The sequence below is a fragment of the Corythoichthys intestinalis genome, chromosome 8 (genome assembly GCF_030265065.1).
Source record: "Corythoichthys intestinalis isolate RoL2023-P3 chromosome 8, ASM3026506v1, whole genome shotgun sequence".
NCBI classification, from domain to species: domain Eukaryota; kingdom Metazoa; phylum Chordata; class Actinopteri; order Syngnathiformes; family Syngnathidae; genus Corythoichthys; species Corythoichthys intestinalis.
In genome coordinates this window covers 10,524,957-10,547,155 of record NC_080402.1, presented here as the reverse complement: position 1 = coordinate 10,547,155, position 22,199 = coordinate 10,524,957, and the positions used below count along the sequence as shown (strand labels likewise).

The 22,199-nt window shown below is 38.5% G+C and overlaps 1 protein-coding gene across 4 annotated transcripts in view; it reads right to left on the bottom strand.

Moving 5' to 3' along the window:
- gstcd (glutathione S-transferase, C-terminal domain containing) overlaps nt 1-22,199 on the bottom strand; it is a 132,938-nt gene that overhangs the window by 34,522 nt on the left and 76,217 nt on the right. For 3 of the 4 annotated variants that reach the window (XM_057842650.1, XM_057842648.1, XM_057842647.1), the window contains 3 exons: nt 6,431-6,546; nt 6,203-6,247; nt 6,001-6,129 (listed from right to left, as the gene is read on the bottom strand). In XM_057842650.1, coding sequence (XP_057698633.1) covers nt 6,001-6,129; nt 6,203-6,247; nt 6,431-6,546 — 290 coding nt within the window. The remainder of the gene's footprint in view (nt 1-6,000; nt 6,130-6,202; nt 6,248-6,430; nt 6,547-22,199) is intronic. The other variant, XM_057842649.1, reaches the window with a different exon arrangement.

The following is a 22,199-nucleotide window of genomic DNA, read 5'->3' as shown; positions in this document are numbered from 1 at the left end:
GAGCTCCAGTCAATTCGCGCTGAAAACGAGAAACTCAAGCAGGCGGTCGAGGAGAGAGATGTTCGCATCAAGATGCTGGAAATTTTGGCTGACGATCTCGACCAGTGCCGACGCGCAAATGAGCGCATCATTTCTGGATTACAACTGACGCCTAGCTCAGGTGACACAGTGGCGCAACAGGCAATTGCTAAGCTGAAAGAGTATGGAATAACATGGAACCGCTGGACATCCGTCGCTGCTCTCTGATCCCATCTGGGGGAAGAGGACCGGCGTCGGTGCTCATGAAGCTGGCAGACCACAAGACCAAGACTGCCCTGCTTAACCAGTGCCGCCACCTGAAAGGGTCGAAGATTTTTTTGAATGACAACTTGACCCGCCGAAATGCCGAAATTGCAAGAAAAGCACATCAACTCAAGAAAGCTGGGGAAATAACCAACACCTGGGACTCGGATTGCAGGATCCTTGTCAAGATGCAAGATATGAAGATTAAAGCTACTACGAGTCTTGACCAACTGAGCTCACTTGAAAATTAATGATGACATCAACGGCAGGAGTCTCTACAAGAATCTTGAACACATTAAGTATTATTTACTCAAGATAACAAAGTCTCTGACTTTAATTTGCACGGATATAACATGACACAAATGAATCGGGCATCTAAGGGGGGAGGGGGTGTTGCAATTATGATTGACAATCTCCTGTAATGTATTACAATTGAGCTCCTTATCCCAAAATGTAAAAACATAATTATCTGCTGTGTCTACCGAGCTCCTGATTCAAACATCTAGTTTACTGAGTATATGGAAAAGATACTGTATAAAACGAATAATACGCATGTTTTTTGTTGAGGAGACATTAATCTTGGGATAAAATATGTACAGCATGTTGTTTGATTTTATACATTCATGTCTGATGAAACTGTTACAGTGATCACCGTGTACACCTTAGCAATGTATCCTTTTAAGAGACTTATAAGAAAAGCATTTTGAGTCGCTGCTCACACCAGCTGTGATAACGCATAATCACTTTTGCCACACACATAGCCACAACAAAATGTTCCACAGCAAACAGATGCAAAAATGTCAGGGACATGACAGAGCCATAACCTTGTACGCCCTGAAATTAATTGAGCTTCTTGACTGGACGCTAAGTTACTAAACCCAGATTGTTGATTGTGTTATTGTACAGTTTTGATGTATGTTCCATGCCTGAATGTGCGTCTTTGGTTGTATGGGGGACGGGAAACTGATAAGCATATGCTTCATCTCGTCCGCCTTTGTCTTCTTCTTCGGTTCCTTCGAGCAAATCATATCACATTTTGTATTGTCAATGATTGTCAATGATACCGATGATGATGATAATAAAATTCCATTCCATTCCAATTATTCAACACAAGTGTTTACGTCAAGGTTTCAGTTTTTTGTTGTTTTTTTTCCCCCCAAAACATTTTTTAATACATGCACCCCTACACAGACACAACCGGATTAAAGCTGTATTGCTCTGATGCCAATGAAACATTTAAGGTTTTATGATGGCAGAATAAAGCAAACACATACAGAAAAATAGCTGTGGCCATTAAACTGTCATATTATATAAAGGCTTCACTGTTGGATTATACTTTACACTGAATGCTTTACCATCATGAAAGCTTTCAGAGAAATCACACAGAGATGCCAAATAACGTGACATGATGATTGCCACATGAAGTCCGTGCCCAGTCCACTCATTAATTTCAGCCGTTTCGACAAGGTTAGAGCCGCTATCCGACTCTTTCACGTTCATTTGTAGCCGCTGTTAGCCGCTAGCGTTAGCCTGTGGCTTGGCTACCAGAAGAAAGCACTGAAAGCATCCTCTCCTGAAATCGTGAGAACCAGGGAGGACAGCGGGTGAAAGCCCTTCTGGAACACGGCAAGAGTTTACTTAATGTCGGGTGAAAGTTTGGCGAAGCTAACTTAAGCCCGACTCCATCCCGTTTACGTGTAGCGTTAGCCGCTAGCGTTACCCTACCGGGCTTCTGTTTGTTTGGCTTCCTGAAAACCACGTGACTCCATACATAAGCACACTGTCTGCTTTCTTGAAGGGGAATGAACATAGCCGAACAACACAGAGTCAAAGCGGGATGAAAGACTTTATTTTGTTGTTTTATTAAATTATCGAATTTACCGACATGGTCAAAATTACGTCGGTCATCGTGAAGAATTTCGGTGACGATAAATTTTCGGTTTATCACCCTGCTCTACTTCATTCCCAAGATCTCTCTTTTTTATTTAAATTATTGTGCAGGTGCAGAGAGACCTAAGGAACCGGCTGCAGAGTGACCACCTGGAACCGTGCCTCACATTGACTATAAATGTGACCACCTATTGTTGATTTCCCTTATGAAAGAGCCCTCAAATTGTTTTTTTTTTTTTTTTTAATCCAGGAAAATCAGGTGCAGATCAGATGTAAACTTTGCAAATAGATCATTGTTATGGATCTTGGGAAAAAATAAATGCTGTTTTAAAAAATTGGTATGAAACAATTTCGCCGCGGCACACTGTCCGATTCCCTGCTAGTAGTACTAGTAGTCTTTAAATTACGACAGTTCCGTTCCATGTTAGCGAGTTAATCCGAATATCCGTGTAACTCGGATTTCACCAACCAACCAACCAACCAACCAACCAACCAACCAACCAACCAACCAACCAACCAACCAACCAACCAACCAAAACCCTAACCCTAACCAACCAATCAATCAATCAAATTTACGTCATAATACTTAGTTTAAAAATACTAAAATAAATTAGAGTGCATCGGATTATAAAATGCACTTTTGGCTTTTGACAAATTTGAAGGCTTTTAGGTGCGCCCTATAGCGCGGAAAATGCGGTAATGTAGTTTTTAGTAACATTCTACAATTTATTATTTTATTTAGAATAGTTTTAGGCACACTTGTATACCAAATGTTAATATTATGACCATTGTGACCAAAATGTGATGCCCACTTATGTGGACATTAGGTCTTTATGGGATTACATTTTTTTTTTTTAAATTTATTACCAAATATACCAAATATAGTCACTTGACTAGTTTTAGACGAAATTTAAAAAAATAAGTAAAATCAAAATTTTTTTGTAATATTAAAGTGATCCTCGATCTTTAAAACAAGTATTAGAAGAAAGATAAATGTTAATATGAGTTATAATTTGATATTAAAACTAAGCCTGTCGTAATATGCAATAATTCCATCTATCGCGCGATATATAAAAATGAAGGCGGTAATTTTTCCGCTGCGATTTATCACCTCGCGTGCACGTGCGTGCGCGCGTGCGGCAGACGTGCTGTTAAAAGTTCGTTACCAACTGCGCAAAATGAATCTTCGTTCCAAGTCCGGCAAAAACTAGCGCCGGAGCCAATCGTTCCCATTATATCCTGTTGTTCAATGTATACCGGCCGCATCAGTGCTCCGGAGTGACTGTGGACCATCTACAGCGCGCCGGTGTCGTTGACGTGTGGGCGCTCCCGTCAGGAGTGACATTTCACGCGGGTGGCTGTTTTTCGGCACAACGCCGGATATTTACAACGAAGTCCGCCAAAACATTGTTACCGACTAGGCTGCTACGAACAACCTCGCTTTGACAATAAACAGCTGATTGAAATTAAGAGCGCTGTGTCATATCCTGGTGTTGTGTAGTAATGAGCAGACGTGACTTCAGCGGCGCTTGTTAACTTTTTTAATGCGCGCACACACTAGATATCATGAAATGGCACACTAGATGTGCTACGTCCCATGCCATTGGCTACGTGAGCACAGAGTGATTATGGGTTACGTAGTCCATATACTACATCGATAAATTCTAAACTGTCATGACTGAATGGAAGTTAGGAAGGCCAAATCATTCCATTCTAGTGACTACAGATAATGTTGCAAATATTGTTAATTCAGTACGTGACACAGATGGATTCGGACCACAAATAGGATGTCTTGCTCATGTAGTAAACCTAGCTGCTAAGAAAGCTGTAGCAATCAACAGTGTGCCTTGCCTCACTTTACAAACAGTAAAGATTGTTCTCAGCACTTTTGTACAAACATTTTTCAGATCAGTAAGAAGTAAGCACATACAGTAAATATTATGCACTAAAATGCATGCTTATATGATGGCAATTTAATTTTTGCTCGCTAGCAAAAAAAAAAGAAAGAAAAAAAAAAAAGAAAAAAAAACATAATTGTTATATTTTTTTAACAGAGCATTAAATGTATTGAATCGGATCGAAAATCGTGACCCCCGTATCAAAAATCGTACCGAACCGTGACTTAACTGTATCGTTGCATCCCTATGGAACACCATTGCAGAAGCTATGACGGGGAAAAGTTTTCATTTGCCTAAATGCTTAAGTTATCAAGTGCAATTTTTCTCTCTCTCTTTTTTAATTTTTTTAACACATTTTATTTATTCTGTGGTGCTGTGCGGTATCAATATTGTTGTTTTTTATTGTTGTTATTGTAAATTGGTTGAAAAAAATTGGGGGGGCGCAATAATATCGCATATCGCAATAATTTATGAGAATAATTATCGCACACTAATATTTGTTATCGCGACAGGCCTAATTAAAACCCCTCTTAATGTTTTCGTTTTAACAAAGTTTGTAAAATTATTTTAAGTGATAGGTCGCCATTCTTGTTCTTGCATTTTTAGGTAAGAAATATATCTAATATATATACAGTGGGGAGAACAAGTATTTGATACACTGCCAATTCCCACTGGCAGTGTATTATACAGTATTATACAGTATATATGATTTTTTTTTTTAATAAGATCTAAAAGTTTTTTGAGTGAAAGCAGTGAATTAGTCTTTTTTTTATTCTAGTTACATCTGAGCAGAGGTTGCGCTAGACTTTTTCGTTGTCTGTCATTTTGACTGACAGTGTCATAAAAATCCGGTCATAATCTATTTTTACCCGTCACTTACATTTTTAAAATGATAATAATGACATATTCAATAGTATTTAGTTTTCATTCATTTTTAATTAATATTCCGTCCAAACAAGCTTAACAAGAGGCAAACAGACAGCAGAGTGCACCAATCAGCGACGGGCAGACGTGCCGTTAGCAAAGCGACGAGGGACTTGCGCGCGGAAGTAAACATACGAGGAGAACGGAGTTTATTCAACATGGCTAGCGCAAGACAGACTGTTGTCAATGGCTCGTGTCGATGTGTTTTAGCTCATTTAAAACTGAATTTAACCGCGGATTGGAACATATTCTTGGCTCTCCCGTCGCCATTCGTGTTGATGTAGAGACGACTTTCGGCGCGCAAGAGTAACGTTGCTCGTGAAGAACACGTCACGCAGATAAACAAATCCGATTTGTCGATTGATTTTGTACCTACTCGAGAGGCTGTGTCCCAGACTTTTCTCTCAGTGTTTGAAAAATACAGGGAGAACAGTCTGGCCGTGCCAGGCAAACACTCAGTTGCCTTGACATTTTTCCGAGTAAGGCCAACGACGTCATGCATCAAGAGAGACAATAGCTAATTAATATGCTCACTCGCCACCCTGTGGTCTGGGGTGTGAATTGCAACCTGTCAAAATGACAGATGGACTTCAGTTTTTTCCGTCACCGTTTTAAAAAACCGGTCAACGACGGAAAATATTCGGTTAACGCGACCCCTGCATCTGAGATGCAATTGTTGGCTGTTTTTTAACAATGTACATCGACAATAAAGACACTGATTGACTGAAAATGGTTCAATATTAGATGAGATGTCTTGTTTTCTCATGTATATTTATAATTGCTCTTCACCTAAAAATATATATATTTTATCCGATTACTCGAGTAATCGATAGAATTTTCAGTCGATTACTCGATTACTAAAATATTCGATAGCTGCAGCCCTAATTAGGTTATATACTGGATTTGGCGTACACAAAACTTTTTGTGCGACACTCATTTCATAAATTAGCGAAAACAAAAATAATCCTGATGACATGTAAGAAATTGATGAAAAATGTCAACTCACCCCGACATGAAAGGGTCCAGTAAAATAATCCAAGTTGGCCTGAATGAAGCCAATGTTTTCTAGTCCGAGCTCAGCGCTGCGAACGTGCGCCCTGATCAGAGATTCTTCCTTATTTTCTATGAGAATGACCTGAAACAACATCGTTTTTGTCAATAATTGGTGGTGACTCGCTTTGACTTTACACAATTTCATACAAGGTTACCTGACACTGTGGGAGGGCATGGGCCAAAACAATCCCCACGTGGCCCTTACAGCAAAAAGTAAAGGAGTTACAGAAAGTCATGGCTTTAATTTCTAGTGAAAATATGGTCTGCAGCCAGTAAAAATATTAAATAGAAAAAATAAATAAATAAATGAAAAAAAAATTTTTTTTTAGCTGCTTCCACAACATGGCTGGAATTTAAAAAAATGAAAAAATATATAAACTCACTGTTCCACTGCAGAAATCAACAACAGTGCATCCTGGTTTGGCTAGTTGGGTCACCATGGCAACCAAGTTATTCAGCTGCTGCCTCTTCCTAACTGTGCGGATGTTTGACATTTTCCCTGCAAGAGAATATATAAATACTAAGAATTTGATGCCATTTTTTTAAAAAAAAACAGTTAACTTTGTGGTTGAAATTTATGCACAGAGTAGAGCCGGGTGGTTTACCAAAATTTTAACTTTACTGAGATGGTTCACGATGACCAAAGTAATTTTGACCATCGACTATGTTTGTTCCACTATGCTCATTCCCCTTTAACCCTTTAACTAAGACTATTTTGACCGAATTTGCATGCATTTGATGTTGCCTTTATATTTCAAAGAAATAATTGTTCACAATGGCCAAGTTGGGTCCCTTCTTTCAGGACACCTTGAACTTCATGTCCAAACTGTTGTTTTCTTCACTGACCAATTATAATCCACATTTTGGACCCAAAAAGACAAAAAAATCCCAAAATATTTTTTCAAAATTTGTAATGTTGGTGTCCCATTGACAACCAAACATGCTCGACCAACAGTTTTGAAGCTTGATAATATTTATTCAACTTGTTAGGATAAACATTCAATAGAAAAAAATAAGATTGCATAGTTTTATGTTTGACTATTCAACACAAACAGCGGGTATGGTCATAGGCGTTTTTGGCCTTTACACATACTATGGTCAAAACAGGTTATTTACAGTGCAAAATAGTGAGAAAAAAATATATATATCATCTAACACAAAAAGGGGTTGGAGGATATCTCTTTGTGAAGTTAGGTTTTATACCCATCACCTTATCTAAAGTATACGTACATGCAATCAAGCTTTTCGAACACACATCTATATAAAAATTGAAAAGATTCATAGTGAAGAAAAATATATACAGTGCCTTGCAAAAGTATTCGGCCCCTTTGAACCTTGCAACCTTTCGCCACATTTCAGGCTTCAAACATAAAGATATAAAAATTTTTATTTTTTGTCAAGAATCAACAACAAGTGGGACACAATCGTGAAGTGGAACAAAATTTATTGGATAATTTAAACTTTTTTAACAAATAAAAAACTGAAAAGTGGGGCGTGCGATATTATTCGGCCCCCTTGCGTTAATACTTTGTAGCGCCACCTTTTGCTCCAATTACAGCTGCAAGTCGCTTGGGGTATGTTTCTATCAGTTTTGCACATCGAGAGACTGACTTTCTTGCCCATTCTTCCTTGCAAAACAGCTCGAGCTCAGTGAGGTTGGATGGAGAGTGTTTGTGAACAGCAGTCTTCAGCTCTTTCCACAGATTCTCGATTGGATTCAGGTCTGGACTTTGACTTGGCCATTCTAACACCTGGATACGTTTATTTTTGAACCATTCCATTGTAGATTTGGCTTTATGTTTTGGATCATTGTCCTGTTGGAAGATAAATCTCCGACCCAGTCTCAGGTCTTGTGCAGATACCAACAGGTTTTCTTCCAGAATGTTCCTGTAATTTGGCTGCATCCATCTTCCCGTCAATTTTAACCATCTTCCCTGTCCCTGCTGAAGAAAAGCAGGCCCAAACCATGATGCTGCCACCACCATGTTTGACAGTGGGGACGGTGTGTTCAGGGTGATGAGCTGTGTTGCTTTTACGCCAAACATATCGTTTTGCATTGTGGCCAAAAAGTTCAATTTTGGTTTCATCTGACCAGAGCACCTTCTTCCACATGTTTGGTGTGTCTCCCAGGTGGCTTGTGGCAAACTTTAAACGAGACTTTTTATGGATATCTTTGAGAAATGGCTTTCTTCTTGCCACTCTTCCATAAAGGCCAGATTTGTGCAGTGTACGACTGATTGTTGTCCTATGGACAGACTCTCCCACCTCAGCTGTAGATCTCTGCAGTTCATCCAGAGTGATCATGGGCCTCTTGGCTGCATCTCTGATCAGTTTTCTCCTTGTTTGAGAAGAAAGTTTGGAAGGACGGCCGGGTCTTGGTAGATTTGCAGTGGTCTGATGCTCCTTCCATTTCAATATGATGGCTTGCACAGTGCTCCATGAGATGTTTAAAGCTTGGGAAATCTTTTTGTATCCAAATCCGGCTTTAAACTTCTCCACAACAGTATCTCGGACCTGCCTGGTGTGTTCCTTGGTTTTCATAATGCTCTCTGCACTTTAAACAGAACCCTGAGACTATCACAGAGCAGGTGCATCTATACGGAGACTTGATTACACACAGGTGGATTTTATTTATCATCATCGGTCATTTAGGACAACATTGGATCATTCAGAGATCCTCACTGAACTTCTGGAGTGAGTTTGCTGCACTGAAAGTAAAGGGGCCGAATAATATTGCACGCCCCACTTTTCAGTTTTGTATTTGTTAAAAAAGTTTAAATTATCCGATAAATGTTGTTCCACTTCACGATTGTGTCCCACTTGTTGTTGATTCTTGACGAAAAAATTAAATTTCATATCTTTATGTTTGAAGCCTGAAATGTGGCGAAAGGTTGCAAGATTCAAGGGGGCCGAATACTTTTGCAAGGCACTGTATATAACATTGAAAAAAAGTATTTTCAAAAATATTGACAAGTAGTTCAGTTCAATTCAATTTTTTCAGGCATGCGACCCGATATTTTTTTTTTTTTTTTTTGCGCACTCAATAAAGTTTGTTTTTGAACAGGTCGCTGAGCTGCGTCACGTAGAACGTCACACAGCCTACTCTTCTGCCGTTTGAGCGCTGCTGTGACTTCTACTTGCTGAGACGCCGACTAATCCGAGGAAAACGACAAATACAGCTCATCATATTCCTTGAGTTGATGAAAAAATGCATTAGCTTGCGCTAAATTTAGTTTTCGATTCATTCAAATCAAATCAAATTCAATCAAATCAAATTTATTTATATAGCCCTTTACAAAACCCGAAAGGTCCCCAAAGTGCTTTACAACAAAGACAAACATGGCACATAGTAAATAAAAGGCAGGAAAGTATTATACAATGACATTAGGAAGAAAAGAAAAGAAAAAAGAAACGAAACAACGCATCACGATTAGTCAGACAGCAAACAAAACAATAAAACAGATCAAATCCGAAAACATTAAAAACCCTAAAGAAATAAAACCAGGCTAAACTAATCTTGGGGAAAGGCGAGTCTAAAAAGGTGTGTCTTTAAACGAGATTTAAAAAGGCCCAAATTTGTAGTGGTGCGGATTTCAGGGGGAAGACTATTCCATAACCTGGGTGCAGTAACCGCAAAAGATCGGTCTCCCCACTGTTTGAGTTTGGACCTTGGGACTTGCAAATGAAGTTGGCCGGTAGAGCGAAGACTCCTGCCAGAGTTACGGATGGTTAAAATTTCTGATAAGTAAGAAGGAGCCTGGCCATTGATAGAATTAAAAACAAACAGTAAAAGTTTAACATCAATTCTAAAATGGACTGGAAGCCAGTGGAGCGATGATAGCACGGGGGTAATATGTTCACGTCTAGGTGTATCTGTTAAAAATCGAGCAGCAGCATTTTGAACAAGTTGGAGACAAGAAACCGAGGATTTAGAAAGACCAACATAAAGTGCGTTGCAGTAATCCAGCCTTGAGCTTATAAAAGCGTGAATTGCTTTTTCCAGGTCGTGGCGAGTAAGAAAAGGCTTCACTTTGGCCAAGAGACGGAGCTGGAAAAAACTTGCTCTTACAACAGAACTAATCTGTTTTTCAAAGTTGAGCCTGCAAACGAATATCACTCCGAGATTTTTAACATGTGTTTTAAAAAAGGGAGCCAGAGTGCCAGGGTTGGGCTCAAGGGCATTTAACATAGAAGGTGTGCCAAAAGTAATATATTCAGTTTTGCTTTCGTTAAGATGTAAAAAGTTTTGTGCTAGCCACTGCTTCACATCGGATATGCACTCCATTAATTTAGTGAGAGCAGTTTGTTCGTTGGGTCTCAGGGGGCTCAGCACGTTTCAAAGTCACTCGCGCAATCCAACCGGTGTTCATGCCTCCTTTTCATTAGTTGGCGCCTAGCTCGGCAATTTATTAAAAATGTTCACATTCGGTTCGTCCTTCTTGACATCACAACGGATCTTGGGATATGTAGTCTTTTGTGCTGCTTTCGGTTTTGAAAAAAGACAAGAAATGATGGAAATATGGAGATAGATACATGGTCCATGCAGCGTTTTAATGCATATTTATGAGTGCAGTAAAACTATAAAACTCAAATGACATTATCTCCCGTTTTTCTTGGTCGATTGACTTCAAATAAAAACTGGTGTGGACATCAACTTCCGCACTTTCAAATGAGACTAACCAGCGGCACGTGGGTGAAGTAATTACAGCATGACGAAGCTTCAAAGATGACATGCGTGAACGCGTCGCTGCCGATACGTTTGGTGTTAAAGGGTTAAGAAAGCCAGTACGCTTACATGTGAAGTCACTTGGCTATCAGGACATCAAACAGAAGCCCGGTACGCTAACGCTAGCGGCTAACGCCACAAGTGAATGTGATGGAGTCAGATGATACTGAAACAGCTACTGGTAGCCAGACCACAGGCATTTCGAGTATAGCGTTAGTCGAGATTCATAGTGTGGTGCTGGTGCAAGGAAAGAACTTGACATAGAATGTCTGGAAAAAAATTGGATTTTTGAATAACGACGAACCATGGAGCCCTACATCAGTTTGACGGTCCATTTCATAGACAACATGTGGGAACTGCTGGATACAGCCTATTTCTCGGACGACCGGATGGGTGAAATGATCGCTCAGAAAATGTTCTCTGCGTGGGACGTGAAGTCGCCATCACCACCTGTGACAGCGGCTCTAACCTTGTCAAAGCGGCTGAACTTAATGAGTGAATTGGGCTATCAGAAATCAGTTTGTCACGTTATTTGTATCTGTGTGTGATTTCTCTGATAGCTTTTATTAGAGGTGGGAACCTTTGGGCACCTAACGATTCGATTACGATTCAGAGGCTCTGATCCAATTATAAATCATGAAAACAGAGCTCGTGTACAGATACAGAAATGTCATTTTACTGACTGGTGAAACACAGCACAAGCATAGCATATTGGTAGTTCAAAACATTACCATAAACTGACAATATTTACCGTAATAATATGATTTGACAACTTCTCCAACTTACCAGAATCTAGGAGAAAACAAAACAGATGTGACTTTTCTTTTAAAGGCTGCTGTATAACGCGCTCGTTTCATCATGATGAATAAATGTTTCTTCCATGGATTGATACGGTAAAATGAAAGTGAGAACGTAAGTTGGAAATCCGTGAGAGCTCATCGCTGTCGACACGACAGTAACAATAGGCACTATTGTTATTTGGGTTTGAGTTTCCCGAGGGACAGATATAGTTGACGGACACAGGAAGTCTGTGTGCTTACGTTTGTTATGGTCCGAGTTGCGGAGCTGCAATAAACGTTGACTCAAATGAGTTCAAGAAACTAAATTCTGTGCTTTATGAAGAGTGAAAAAAGCAGAATTTAACACAGACGAAATCATTCGGCCAATCAGAGTGAAGTATTACCGAAACAAAATGGTGACGTCATGTACCGTAATGGTCGGCAACGGGTCGCCGTATACGTTTCTTCAACACAACGTGGCCAGGTCAAAACAACAACAACAAAAAAAACGGTTTATATATATGTAATATATATATATTTCTGTCTCCATCCATGTACCCGTTTATAATGCGCACCATGATTTTACAAGTTGATTTTGGGGGGAAAAAGTGCGCGTTATATTCAGGAAATTACGGTATTTCAGAATCAAGTTAACCGTTAAAAACAGTAAATAAAATACTCAAGTCCCCATTCTGTATCGGCAGCTTTAAACTACATTCAATTAATTTAATGTTGTGAATCAACCATTAAAGTTGTTAAATTGCTCCCATTATTCCGTAATTTCCCTTCTGTCTACTTTCGACGTGAACGTTTTAAAACTGTTTCATCATTTAAAGATAGATTCAAGTCAAGATTTTGCCGATTTTTTTTTTTTTTTTTTAAAGATGAAAAGTAATTAGGTTCGCTACAAAAGAGCCTTCTAGAGAAGTCTACTGCTTTAAGATGGCGCCTGTTTACTAGCGCGGGAAAATCTGTCATTTCGCATCTAGTTCTTGGTATATGATCTAACACAGCCGTTGTCTGTCATTTCACATCTACTTCTAGATATATGTGATATCTACCATAGCCATATGTTGCTGTATGTTTGTAGCAACTAGCAACTGGCTGCTGTTTGTAGCGGCTGACGGCCGCAGTCAGGTATTATTGTTTTTTTTTTTATCTAGCGGCATGAGTTGAACATGATATTTACTCTCGCTCCGTTCCTCATTGTGTCCTGAAGAGTTTTATTTCCGCTTTACCTGGTATAATTCAATAATCGGAATTTGGATGTTTGTGAATCGTTCTCAACTCTTCCACGGGCAAATCGCGAATAATCTAGAATCGGAAATTTCGCACGCCTCTAGCTTTTATAATGGTACAGCATTCAGCACAAAGTAAAATCCAACAGTGTAGCCTATAATATGACCGTTTAATGGCCACAGCTATTTTTCTGTATGTGCTTGCTTAATTCTGTGTCATTGCTGTCATCATAAAATCTTAAATGTTTCATTGCCATAAGAGTTAGAGCAGTATATCTTAAATTGTTTGGGGGGGAGGGGTGCATTAACAGTAAGTTGTCTGATACTCGGTCCTCTGTTTGAAGTGTACTGTTCAAGCCCCTCTTGCTGAAAGTCATTTGTGTTACAATGACATTTTTGCACAGTGGCCATATTGATATTTATTAGGGTTGTCAAACGATTAAAATTTTTTATCCAGTTAATTACAGCTTAGAAACTAATTAATCGTAATTAATCACAATTCAAACCATCTATAAAATATGCCATATTTTTCTGTAAATTATTATTGGAATGGAAAGATAAGACACAAGATGGATATATACATTCAACATACGGTATATAAGTACTGTATTTGTTTATTATAACAATAAATCAACAAGATGGCATTAACATTATTAACATTCTGTTAAAGCGATCCATGGATAGAAAGACTTGTAGTTCTTAAAAGATACATGTTAGTACAAGTTACAGAAATTTTATCTTAAAACCCCTCTTAATGTTTTCGTTTTAATAAAATTTGGAAAATTTTCAATCAAAAAATAAACTAGTAGCCCGCCATTGTTGATGCCAATAATTACACAATGCTCATGGGTGCTTAAGCCCATAAAATCAGTCGCACCCAAGCGCCAGCAGAGGGTGACAAAACTCCAAAAAACACAAGTAACAAGTTGGCATTGCACTGTGCTGTCATTTTAATCTGTTTGAGCGGGGCATGTGCGTTAATTGCGTCAAATATTTTAACGTGATTAATTTAAAAAATTAATTACCGCCCGTTAACACGATAATTTTGACAGCCCTAATATTTATAATGTTGGACATTGTTCAAGTCATACAAGCTGTTATTGTTATTGTGTAGCTTATTGTTTACTTAATGTTTCCATTGCATGTACAATTGTTAAATATTTTAAAATGAAAGCTGGTTAATAAATCAACGAGAAACGGTCAATTTGTATTTCATGCGTTGATTCGGATTTTCAAATTATGTAACAGTCCGCTCGGGCGAATTTATCGTCATTTATCGTTATTGAGGTAAAGCTGCTCAATTTACCGTGATAAGTACTTAAGGCCATATCACCCAGCCCTAGTACATAGCGACATATTTCGCCCCCAAAAAAGCCTTCAATAGCTCCATACTTGTGAATAATGTCACTATCGTTCAGATATGCATTTCAACACTGCTGCTAACCAAAACAGCAGCACCGAAAAACGTAAACACTTCCTCAGATGAATTAAGAGTTCTCGCACATTGATGACCACCATACAGATTTAACAAACATCACCTATTTTCTCTAGGAGAAAACTCAGGTAGAGCATCTCTTTTAATCATTTGTGAACTCCCTGTATGTTAAACCTTTTAAGAACATTTTTAAAACCAGCATGGCACTTTCATTACTAACTACCGATACAACAGGCTCATTTGAAGAAATGCTGCAAACATGCGGGGGAGGCTTTTTGTGGACTGACTGTTTTGTGAGAAAAAATGAGAGGCTGGAAAATGGCCATTTAGTCGAATCATAAGTAACGGCTGAAGATAAACAAAAAAACACATTGCAGAACTATAACGTTACATTTGATGCAGCAGTCAGCTGTAAGGACATTGCATTTACCACTTAGCAGTATTAATAATGCTGCCTTCTTGTGATGTCATAATTATGGTAAATACCACTTGTCGAGTCAAAAATTGCAGTTTGATGCACCTTCAAGTGGTATTTTCTAATGGAAAACTGTAATGATTTTTTATGATACCCGAGTTTCCGAGATGGGATGACTTTACTTTTCAAAATAGCAGAGCATGAACAAAAAGTGAATAGTAATAAATTAAAGGTTTATACAGTTTTATTGCACCATTTTAAAGGTCAAATTTAATGCTTTTAAAGACACTTTTAAGACTTTAATATATAATTTAAGACCAAAACTTGTTGCAACAATTTCTGATGAAGAAAAAAACTCAGTTTCAAAACCACAAAAAGTTTCCATCATACCGTCCCCAAGGTATTGGCTATTTTTTATGTCTCCAAAATGCAGAGAGAAATCCCTTGCTTGTAGCTGAGAGGCTCAACCCTCCCCCACCGGTTGTTGCTCAGTGTCAGTGGCTAGAGGAGGTGAAACTCCTGAACTTTTTCCCCCCATCAAAGAAAGCGGAATCGCTGGTATAGGAATACTTCGGCTACAGAAAAGTGACAGACGGCCGCGGCTTAGTGGAGGAGGGTAAAACATGTTTGCGGAGGGTGGTTGCCGTGGAGGCAATACCGCCAATATGATTTCGCATTTATACAAAATTAAAGGTGCGTAAACACTAGAGCTGGGAATCTTTGGGCAACTAACGATTCGATTACGATTACGATTCAGAGGCTCCGATTCGATTATAAAACGATTATTGATGCACCCCCCCTCCTTTTTTTTTTTTTTTTTTTTTTATGTTTTGTACATTAGTTCCAAAATTGTTCAAAAATCCTCTCATGCTAAACCAAACTACTATTTCAGTATCAAGTTAACATATAACAGTAAACAAATATACAAAAATAACAATAAATACAAAACTCCAGTCCCCAGTACTTCTCAAATAGTGGGGCGCGCCCCCCTGGGGTGGCGCAGAGCGATGCCAGGGGGGGGGGCGCATGTGACCTCGGGGAACATGTTTTTTTTTGTTTGTTTTTTTTTGCCGTACTGGAATAAAGTGTACTTGCACATCCACTCAGTAGGTGGCAGTGGCGCTCTCATTTTCAGAGTGCGCGCAGTATTTTTGAACTAAGGAAGAGCACTCAGCACACACAGACAACAGATAATGAAGAGCAGTGTGCTACTGCCGTTTTCGAAAGCCGTTTTCCGACCGGACTCACTCACGCAGCGAGCCACTGTCTTGTCCGGTTCTCACGTCGCCGCCCGAGAAGTGCCATTTTCGGCTTGGGATCGTCACGACGACCGCCCTCACCTACGGTTCTACCTCGGCCGCCGTGAATGCGCTTTTTTCGTGCCGTTTGCCTTTTAGCTTTGACTTTTAATACAGTGGGTGATGATGAAAGACCACTGTTTACTGTGTCTAAAAATAGTTATAGCAGACAGCCAGAAGCCAAATCAATTAAGACGCCACTTAAAGACATTAGACCCCAATCTCATTGTTAAGCCGCTTGGTTTTTTCAGTGAAAACGTGCCGAATATTGCCAACAATCGTCCTGCTTTGTCAGTGTTACATCAGTAAACCAGTGAGCATTGTTAGCATGCTCATTCCAAAATAACTCCACACCATTGCAAAGGAGGTAAATACTGTGAGCAGCAAAAATAAAAACTGTCCTGTCCAAGGACACTTTTTTTTTTCTTTTATTCAGTTTTGTTTTTTCGGTCAAATTTTTTGGCATATTGTCCTCATGAGTGAATGTTTCTAATCAATTTTAATTTGTTATTATTTACTGATTTTATTACATTTTATTTTTCTGTATCAAATGGTCAAAAATGTACCTTGAGTGTATTTTTTAGTTTGGATGTGAATTTAAAAAAAAAAAATTCAGGCAAATTGATGCACGTCAAGTCTTCTCTGTTACAAACAAAACAATGTTAATTAAGTTATACTTTATTATAAGTTGATCTATGTTACTTTTTTTCTTTATTAGAAAAAAAGGACAATGTTAGGCAGATGCGTATTTATAACAGTAATTTTATAGACAAATGATACTATTTACAGTGGCGGCAGAGAGTTTGGGGGGGCGCAAAACATTTACGTCTTCTTTGGGGGGGCGTGACAGAAAATAATTGAGAAGCACTGCCATTCTGTATCAGCAGCTTTAAACTACATTCAATTAATTTAATGTTGTGAATCAACTATTACAGTTGTTAAAATTGCTCCAGTTATTCCACAATTTCCCTTCTGTCTACTTTTGTCAAAGTTTTAAAACTATTTCATCATTTAAAGATAGATTCAAGACAAGATTCTGCCGATTTAGGAGTATTTTAGATAAAAAGTTAATTAGGTTCGCTACAACAGAGCCTTCTAGAGAGGTCTACTGTTTAAAGATGGCGGCTGTTTACTTACGCCGCAAAGTCTGTCATTTCGCATCTTAACAATAATACATGTTCTAACACCAACGTCGTCTGTCATTTTGCATCTAGTTCTACATATATATGATAGCTACTGTAGCCGTATGTTTGTAGCAACTAGCAACTGGGCGCCGTTTGTAGCGGCTGTCAGACGCAGTCAGGTATGATTGTTTTTCTTATCTAGCGGCATGAGTTGAACATGATATTTACTCTCGGTCCGTTCCTCATTGTGTCCCAAAGACCGCGCTGTGTTTTACTTCCGCTTTACCTGGTATAATTCAATAATCGGAATTTGGATATATGTGAATCGTTCTCGAATCTTCCACGGCCGAATTGCGAATAATCCAAGAATCGGAAATTTCGCACGCCTCTAGTAAACACTGTCATGAACGTTTCCCACCAGCTACACGGGTTAACTCCGGCGTGTTTAGTGTGTCTAGCGGTGGTAAAACGTGTTTTTTTTTCTCTCTGACAACTGTCTGTGTTGAAAAAGAGTGTGTGATTAATGAAAACATGATACGAGTCATACACACGTGTTTTCTTTGGGGGGGGGGGTGATATTTTTGTTCGGATGGTAATAATGAGCTGTGGCTGTGGGTTTAGGCTCACTCAAAGGACTGTTTTTATTTTAATTTTATTTAATTTATACATTACCGTTCAACAGTTTGGGGTCTAAGGGACCCCAAACTTTTGAACCGTAGTGTATCATATGGGGATTTTTCATGATGTACACTATGGTTCAAAAGTTTGAACGGTAGTGTATAGATATTTTTTATTATTCATTTTAACTTAACATTATACTTATGTTCCAATTTGCTAATATGTTTTGAAAAATAAAATTCAATGGAATTGTTTTCGTGTTTTTTTTAAAACCCAGATATCTCAAAGTAACACATTTTAGAGCTGTAATTGCAAAACCGTGATACCATGAAACCGTGATATTTTGGCTTCAAGTTATTTTACCGTCAGAACATGATACTAGCACATGCCTACCAGGCACTGTTGTTATTTTCACCATGGGCCAACCATCTCTTAAATAAACCATCTTCTATATACATGTATATATTTCTAAATTTACCCTTCCCAATCTATGCATATTCCCGCCCACCTCCACAACCACGCATAACCAATAAGTGGCGTCATGGCGACAACGTACCGTGTAATATACAGTATTTTATTCCCAAACTCATGTATTTCATTAATATAACAAATGAACACCATTAAATGTTTTACGGCGTATTACTGTGATTTCACTGGCATTAAATGCATCATCTTGAAATGTAACACCTCCTGCAATTTTCCATTGATTTTAAGACAATTTAAGACCTTGATTATATGGAGTTTGAGATATTTTAAGCCTTTTTAAGGACCCGCGGGTACCCCGTTTTAAAAAGATTTATCGTCAACGTGCACTTTTTTTAAAAAATTTTTTTAGGCCAGCATAAAAATGTAGTGTCAACATACGTAATTTTTTTTTTTTTTCAACCAAGTGGTTCCGAAACTGTTCAGTTTAGGGCTGCAGCTATCGGATATTTTAGTAATCGAGTAATCGACTGAAAATTCTATCGATTAATCGAGTAATCGGATAAAACATTTTTTTTTTTTTTTAAGGTAAAGAGCAATTATACATATAGATGAGAAAACAAGACATTTCATGTAATACCGAACCATTTTCAGTCAATCAATGTCTTTATTTTCGATGTACATTGTTGAGAACAGCCAATAATTGCATTTCAAATGTGACTTAAAAAAATACTAATTCACTGCTTTCACTCCAAAAACTTTTACATCTTATAAAAAATATATATATCTATTTCTTACCTAAAAATGTCATTACGCTTGATAACACACATGACTTAAAAGTTAGGTGTTTTTCCTAAGTGTTTTAATTGAATTTCCACTTGTGTCAAGCTATAAGGCCTAGTTAAGTTTTAAATTAGTCTAAACTGTATGTCCCTATAGGATTTTGAGTTTTTGCAGTGTTCAAAGTAAATGCTGTGCTGTATTGGAGCACATTGGGCACCAGTGCTACTTGGTGTTTTATCCAGCAATGACTACTGAGCTAAAATTGACAGTTAGCATTATTATGTTTTTATTTTACACCCTAATCACTCTACAGCGCTGTTTTCACAGATTAAATAAAGCCTGTATGTAAGAGTTAGCCACGCATCGAAAGTGCTCATAATGACTAGAAACCTAGCCCTCCGCAGGGATAAAGTTAAGTGAGCGAGTGAAAGTAACATTAATCTTATTTATGAGCGCCGAGAAGTGTACTGCTTTAAGATGGCGGCTGTTTTGTTAACGCCGCCGAGTCGGTCATTTCGCATCTAGTTCTACATACATGCGATATCTATGACACGCATCAGACGCTACCTGCTAGGCTGCTAACACCGTAGCAACATGCGGGCGTAGTTTTTAGCAACGTCGGCGCAGTTTGTAACGGCTGTCGGCTGCAGTAAGGTATTTTTTTATTGCTTTTCCTCTACGCACGTGACGTCAGCGCGATGTCCCGCATTAAAAGTAGTCCGGGCAAAACGTGATGCTTAGAGCTAGCAAAATTAAACGATTCCTTGAGGTGAATAAAATTACTCGGATCAGTTTTTAAACTCGAGTTACTCGAGTTGCTCGAGTATTCGTTTCAGCTCTAGTTCAGTTACAAACAAAATCTTACTGTTCGCATTTTTGATGCAATTGCTTCTGATTGTTGTTGATGAATCAATACTTCTAAAACAGTTTTGTCCACCTAACAAACCAAAATGAAATCCGTGTCTGTTTTTTTTTTTGCCATAACAACAAAAGCACATGAACAGGACGTACTCGTGACTACCAGTTAGCAAGTGGTAAGGATCATCTTTATCCAGAGGATGTGAAGGCAGCATAAATTGAGATATTCAAATAATCCTCTTCATTTAATGACATTATTACGCTTCTCTGATCCTCTCCTTTTAACAGAAAAGAAAGAGTTGATGACAAAGCAGCATTAGATTTCCAAGAAGCTTCCCTGACACATCCCACTTTGCGGGGATTGTACACTGTTGAGTTTACAGGAGAGGAGGAGCGAGAGGAGAGTCCATTAGCCCATGCTACGACTCCTGGCACTAAAGCCTGAGTGCCTCCATTAGCCTTTGATTCTGCAGGACTGGCCGGGGATTTATCAGCGAACTCCATCACCAGATTAGAATGTAAACACGACACGGAGTTGAAGGGGCTCTTCAGCGCGAGCCGTGCGGGATCCGACAGCTCCTGTGTGTGTCTCCCGCGGGAAATGCTGGTGTTAAGACAAGTGGGCTGCGTGAAAATTGATTAGGCCACACTCGAGTTGGATGTGGTTCATTTTGAATGGCACTGATTTATTTTGATGATCAATGTGGCACTTATGATTGCGGTAGTTTGAAGATGCGAAAAATTAATTACAATCGGCCCGCTTCTAATTATATCTGGTCTGCCAGATGACGATTAAAAACTGATAAGTGATTAAAAAAAATAAAGACAATTACAAAGATGTCAGAAAATTCATTGTAATTAGCACGTGTGCACTCTTGGGGAAGATAAGGGTTTCCTTTCCAATAAACATAAGTATAAAATATGTCCCATTAAAATAAAAACAAACGCTTGCTAGTTGCGCGGTGGGAAATTGAGACATATTACAAAAAACAAAACAAAAAAATCTAAAAGAGAAATTTACTAGTACTTAAAACTAGAGATCGATCGGGATGGATCGGGTCCGATCACGTCATTTTCAAAGTATCGGAATCGGCAAAAAAATATCGGCCATGCCTTTTTTTAATAAATATATAATTTTTAATTAAATCGTTTTGTAATTGTATTTAACGTTACAGACATAATATGTTACACTCATCCAGAGTCTTTAATTAAGGTAGAGTTATCAAATTTATCCCGATAACGGCGGTAATTAATTTTTTAAAAAATGTATCACGTTAAAACACTTAACGCAATTAATGCATGCACTGCACGACCCACTCACGCATTGTCGCGCTCAATCTGTAATGGCGCCGTTTTACCTATATAGAGAGATAAAAGGCAGCGTAAAATGAGCAGAGTGAATTTTGGCAGCCTTTGGAGCCTTTTTTTAATTGGCTAAAGCCTTACAATCCCTCTCCCTACGATTAGAAATATCATGGGAAGCAATGTGCGGAAGCAAGGTAGCAATTGATAATTTTCTTCACACCTTATGTTATTTCCCAATGCAGAGAAGATATATCAATTGGTAGCACTACGCACAGTCATGGTTCCACTTCCCATCATGCATTTGGGCATGGCTACAGTATCATTTACTGAAAGCTCAACAAATACACCAGATGACAATATTTAGTCACAATATACAAAGTCACAAGTCTTTCTATCCGTGGATCCCTCTCACAGAAAGAATGGTAATATTGTAAATGCCATCTTAAGGATTTATTGTCATAATAAACAAATACAGTACTTATGTACTGTATGTTGAATCTATATATTCGTCCAAGTTTTATTCGTTTTTTTTCTTAATGCATTGCCAAATTGTATATGATCGGGAAATATTATCGGGAATGATTGGAATTGAATCGGGAGCAAAAAAAAAAGCAATCGGATCGGGAAATATCGGGATCGGCAGATACTCAAACTAAAACGATCGGGACTGGATCGGGAGCAAAAAAACATGATCGGAACAACCCTAGTGTCAAAGTGTCATTTTGTCAGTGTTGTCCCATAAAAAGATATACTTAAATATCTGTAGAAATGCGAGGGGTGTACTCACTTTTGTGATACACTGTATATGTAAACAAATTTTTGTGCATGATGTAATAGTATCTTCTAAAAAGCAGTTTAATGAAAACTTTCGAGGGTAACGGTTAAATAGTTGGCTACTAGAAGCGATTGCTCTAACCCCGAATTCACGTCGTCAGCAGTTGTGACACGAATGCGTGACAACTATGTAAGCTTCTCAGGTCAATTTCTACCTGTTACATTTGTGCTACTAATGTCTGCGGCAATCAGACACAGGAAATCATGAGGGCTCTCACGAGAATGTACGAATTCAGTTGCAATCGCGCGATAACGTGTGAGACTTCCAAATAAACCTACGGTGGCATATACGGTACTCTACTAGTATACTATACTA